The sequence below is a fragment of the Ceratosolen solmsi genome, unplaced genomic scaffold (genome assembly GCF_000503995.2).
Source record: "Ceratosolen solmsi marchali unplaced genomic scaffold, CerSol_1.0 scaffold10, whole genome shotgun sequence".
Lineage (NCBI taxonomy): Eukaryota > Metazoa > Arthropoda > Insecta > Hymenoptera > Agaonidae > Ceratosolen > Ceratosolen solmsi.
The window spans coordinates 14,633,012-14,639,011 of record NW_011948412.1 but is presented as its reverse complement, the minus strand read 5'-3'; the positions used below and the strand labels follow the sequence as shown (position 1 = coordinate 14,639,011).

Sequence of the window (6,000 nt, the reverse complement as noted above, 5' to 3'; positions counted from 1 at the left end):
TTAAATCAATGTTCTACGTAAAGAAAAGTTTATCTACCTACACTAATTGCTTCAATATAATGAGACTTATACCTGATACGTTAATTATCCCTGTAGTAAGTCAGTATAAAACAAATAAATAAGCAAACGAAGAGTATTTTTGTTATTAATAAAACGTTGATATGACGGATGCATATTCGCTACTAAATATGACATGTATTTGGCCGCTTCTAGAATTACTGGTACATTCATTTACTTAGCATCTCTAATAAGTGCCTCCTCGGCTTCCTTTTTTCGAGTTTTTGCTTCCTTTTTCGCTCGTTTCTTCTCTTCCTTGGCAAATTTTTTTGCTTCCTTCTGACGAGCCTTTTCTGCCTTTTCCTCTTCCTTCAGTCGCGCTTTCTCCGCTTTTTCGCGTTCTTTTTCACGCTCTTTTTCTTTTTTGGACTTTTGCACCTCCTGAGCGACAGACAACTGCTTCGGTGTTGTACCTGATGATGAGGATAAGTGTTTCATGATTCTATTATTTGAGCCCATTGCAGCCGACGTTTTGCTAGAGGATGTAGAAATTGATGGGGTCACAGTGTCATTCGTCGGGGTAGATCTTGAGGTACTTGCACAGGATTGTGAGGTATAAGATGCCGGTGACGTCTCCAATTGCGTTACGATTTTTTGAGCGCATCTGTTTTTATAATTATTTTGCGTTTAGTTTTAATCAATAAAAATATAAATTTATTAATTCAGTAGTCAAATGATTAAGTGTTATGTTATAAATATTCTTAACATTAAATATGAAACAAAATGTATATTTAAAAAAGTAAATAACTCTTTTATTTAAAGATATAATTAAATATTTTTTAAAAAAAGGTATGATTTATTTTAGATTTTAGTCTTTTTAACCTTTTATAATAAAAATTAAGATTTAGAGTTCAGTAATCTTTAGAAATAATGCAATCAACTTTTTACCGTAATCGCGTGGACGCTTTTCCGACTCTGTAATCTCTTTGGAACTCCTTGATTGGGGGTAGTCTTCGTTCTCGATTTTCTCGCAGTACTTCTTCTTCTTCAACAGCCACTTGTATTGGATCCTGATATTCCTAAAAATTATTATAAAACCTTTATAAAAGAAAGTAATTTATATAAGATTTATCATTTTTATGTATAAATTTAGAAAACAATTTTTTCTGATTTTTGACTATACAATAATTTAATTTGATTTTGATAATTATTCATATGAAGTGTTTTATTAATTAATTAAGTTTTCAAAACAAAATTTCTTAATATATATATATCTTATTTTCATGTAGTAAAAATACATTTAATTTTCATAAAATTTTTATTTTTATGAAAAATAAAAATATCAACCATACAATTATTGTTCAGGAGTATATGTAAATGCGATATTGGGAGGCCAATACAATAACTAAATAAGATCTTTTGTTTAGTTAGGCAAAAATTTCAAATAATTAATTTCTATAATTTTGATAAATTTGTCTTTTTATAGAGGTATTTTTCTTTACAATTTATGACCATCTATCTTTATTTATTTGCTTCGATGTTAACAAAATTAATATAAGTTTTTGTTGATTATTAATTTTATATCTTTTATTTATTCCAAAGTGTTGAAAATTAATGTAAATTTTCTAATTTACATCGATTATCTTGTCCTTTTTTCCCTCTTTTTCTTCTTCTACTCTTTTTCTATCATTTTTTAATTTCATAATCTACGCAAAGCGCAATAACAATCATAAAAATCTAATAATTATTATATTATATAATGTAACATAATATAACATTATATCATATGCAATAACATTATTAAAAATCTTATTCCAAGACATTTGTATTTGCGATAATTATAAATTGAATTATATAATTATCAACATTTCTTTAAACAAAATTTAATCTTATTGAAAATATAATTTAAATAAAAAAACAAGTCGTTATTGAATATTTAATTTTTATCAAATTATTAATTTTGGGTTTTATAAAAAAATTAATATTTATACTTATTATTGTATATATAGTAAATATTATACATTAAATTCAATTGTCAAATATTCTACCTGAATGCGCATTTTCATTGAGTGTGTTTGTGTTTTTCTAAATGTCGCACCGACAGGTTGTCTTACTCTTGAAGGTTTGCCGAGACTCGAACTTCCAGAACTTCTTGTACTGCTGGCCGATGAAACGGAAGAAACTCCTACAAAGAATAGAAAATAAGAATACGTAGAATTATTTGATAAGGCATATTTCAACAATTGTTTATAATAAATTATTTATTATAAGATTTGTTATAAATGCTTAATTTTGTTATAATGACACTATTAATATATATTTTTCAGGCTGAAAAATACTAACTAGATATAGATGAAGATCCGCTGTCCATGGAATAAAGGGATGCAGAGGCTGGTACATTACCAGATGTCCATCTCCCGCCTGGCCCTGAAACACCGACTGGCACTCCAGCACCCATGTTGTACTCCGAGGCACTCTGTGGTAGTATCCACGATTTGCCTGATATTGAATACTATTAGGATAATAAAAACATAAGATTTAAAGAGCAGAGAATATGGAGAAATACACAGCTTATAATTAGCAGTTGACTGTAAAAATCAAATGAATTGTTTAAATCAGTAAATTGGTAATTTTTATATTATTAAATATTCCATATTTTATCTCAATTTTATTCGTTTTTAAATAAAATTTAATAATCTAATAATATGATTTAGTACGATGACAATATAGACATATTTATATTAACGTATGTTACGTAGTTAAGGTGACATTTATGATATGATAATGTTAATCAAAAGAGTTATATAAATGAAAAAATGTACTGTATAACTCTTGAAAGACTTCTAGATACAATAATCAATGTAAACCAAACAAGCACTGCGTGTTTGTAAATGCGAGTAGATATTTATTTTGTCTGAGCAGTGATAACATGTTACTACTTGAAATGTGAAATATGTAAAGTTATAGATTTTAAGAATAACAATATCAAATATTTTTATAATTATATGTTCTTTATAATATACAAAGAAATAAAATATATGGCGTATGCCTTTATAATTAAATTAAAAAAATAAAATACTATTATCACATCAAATATGTTTATTTTTTTTAAATTAATTAATCAATTTTCATTTATTAATAGTATTAATATTTTTTCATAACATTTAATGAAAGACATTTCAATTTAAATCAATTTTATTATAAAGTAACTAATAAAGTATATTTAAAATAATGTACGTAAGTAATAATGTATGTATTTTGTTTTTATAAATTAAAATTTACAAGATAAAGATTATTTTACTTACATCTCGTCGAATAAGAGTTTGTTTCAATCGTAAAATTTTTGCTCTACATATTACGCATCTTAATGGTAGAAGTCTCTGAGAAACAGCCATTTGTATTGTTTTAACGAAACAGCGCCTATAATCAAATATTTAAATAATACATTTTTTAATTTAATTTAATAATTTTAATTATGATTTAAAGATATTTAAAAAAAATGAAAAGTAAAAATTTGTGAAGATGAAGAGGTACTATACCGTTTGAAAAATAATGTAAATTATTATATTTATCTTACAATTAAATGATTAATTTTTATATTAAAAAATTAATGTAGTATTGTAATTCTGAAAATTGTATTTATGTATTGTATTGTATTTATTATGTAAATTAAATTAAATTAAATTAAATTGTATTGTAATTATGAAAAATCTCTTGATTGATTGAGTATTTTAATGAAATAGGTTTATGGAAAATATTTAATTAATTATTTTTTGTAATATCATAAATTTTTTATTTCCTTTTGTAGTATATGGAATTAAATAGAATTTAATAATGTATTATCAAATTATTTTAAGTAAAAATTATAATTTATTAATTTAATTAATTCCAGATAATCTACAATTTAATTTAACAAGAGTTTAGATATGAAAGATGTATGGCAACACTTTATTTAAATATTATTAAATGACCAATTATTTTCAATCTTCTTGTTAGGCTATTATTTAAAAAAGTTATAACATATTATAATTAATAATTAATATATTTATAATTAATTTTTAAATATAGAAAAATGATAACGATCTAGTTATAATGTTGTATAATATAATCAAATAATATAATATATTTCAAATAACATAATATATTTCAAGTAACATAATTAATTGAAACACTTGTAACAATGGTATATACGTTAATCTTACCTGCAAACAACTCGGTGGCCGCAAGGCGCAGTTTGCATTGTAGCTCGTGCATTCACACATATCACACACTGAAACAAAAATATTTAACCGAAAAATTGAAAAATAGAAATATTTATAATTCAATATTTTAATGAACATTTACATAAATAAAAAATATATGCGTTATATTATAATGTTAGTTTTTTTTTAATAATATATTATTAATAACATAAGATATAAATGAATTTATAAAATTTGAAGCATATTTTAGAATTGTGGAACATTTTTTTAAATACCCTTAATAAATTTAATAAGGTACTCTCTATATTTTATTTTATGTATGTATTATCTTTACATTTATTATATTTAAATTTTATTTGTTTTAAACAACGTTTACTTAGTTATTAAACAATCATAATTAAAAATTTTAATTATTATTCGAAATATATGTTTTAAATTAAAAAAAATTAAAACATTTATCAAGTTAAAGTTTAATAAATTGTACTACAATTATTACGATATTTCATATTCTCACATTTACTATATTGATACAATACTGTTATATATGATAAATTTATTAAGTAAAATGTTTTAAATCAATAAGAATATTACGTTATCAAAATAATTCTATTAAAATTTTTTTAATAATATCATTATACATATATCATTATATATCTTAATACTTTTAAATTTTTCTTACATATAAACCACTGTGAATTCTGTCTTAAATTTTTCTATTATACAAAAAATATTGCCTATTTATTTCGAATTTCACATTCGCAATTGAAGGAGATTTCTATATAAAGTATTAAAAAATAAGACAATATTATTGTAAAAATTTACGATTAATTAATGAAAATTTAATTTATTAATAAATTCATAATTAGAAGTCATATTTGATGTGAAATGATCAGCCCAAGTGTACACAAGAACTTGGGATTATAAAATGCAAATCATTTGAAAATAGAGATTTAGGTTCAATGTACAATTTCTAAAGAAGTCGATCTAATAATATGAAATTAGAAACCAATTCTGATCCTTATTCTTAATATTTATACGCGTAATATAATATATTTATATTTGCATGTGTACGTACGCATGCACATATGTTTTGTAGGAAATCGGATTCATGTATTCATGTAGGAACTCGAACAGTATATAAAATAACTATTTAAATAGTTAATATACTTTCTCTATATTTTTCGTTCGGATCATTCATATTGATTAATTGTCAATTCGCAATTACATAAATGTATTAAATAATCAGTTGAAAACTATCAATCTAATAATAAACAAAATGAGTGGATAATAATAATAAATATTAATATTACTCATTAGTTTAATATATTATAAAAAAAGATGTAAGGTGATTTAATATTATTTTCTGTAATAGTAGTTATTAAAGTATAAAATCAACTGTTATTTTAATTGGATTAATTTTATTATTTATTATTTCTTTAATTACTTTTTCTATAAATATTAACATTTTTGCATATAGTATTAAAAAGTTTTTAGTTAATTAAATGTAAATTCTACATTTTTTTTTAGATTACTATTTTCAAAATATACATGAAAGATTAATTTCATTCATTCATTATGACTTTAAATGTACTTTATATTTACATACAATATTAAGGAAAAAGAAAATTATATAAATACGTTAAGTTCAACATTTATTAATTTTGAATAAGTACATATGATTTTTAATATTATGTAACAAAATAAGAGAATATTCAGATATTATGTCTTAATAAAGATCTTTCTTTATTTTGTTAAGATCTATCTTTCTTTTTCTTGGAAAAACTTTAATTTAATATTTTTC

General features: G+C 22.5%; 1 protein-coding gene across 1 annotated transcript in view; it reads right to left on the bottom strand.

The window, feature by feature from the left end:
• Positions 1 to 223: 223 nt before the first annotated feature.
• LOC105360311 (uncharacterized) overlaps positions 224 to 6,000 on the bottom strand; it is a 57,911-nt gene continuing 52,134 nt past the window's right edge. The window contains exons 4-9 of the mRNA XM_011497195.1: positions 4,200 to 4,267; positions 3,303 to 3,417; positions 2,341 to 2,509; positions 2,046 to 2,182; positions 946 to 1,076; positions 224 to 661 (exon numbers count right to left, since the gene is read on the bottom strand). Of these exons, the coding sequence (XP_011495497.1) occupies positions 232 to 661; positions 946 to 1,076; positions 2,046 to 2,182; positions 2,341 to 2,509; positions 3,303 to 3,417; positions 4,200 to 4,267 (1,050 nt within the window). The 3' untranslated portion in view covers positions 224 to 231. The remainder of the gene's footprint in view (positions 662 to 945; positions 1,077 to 2,045; positions 2,183 to 2,340; positions 2,510 to 3,302; positions 3,418 to 4,199; positions 4,268 to 6,000) is intronic.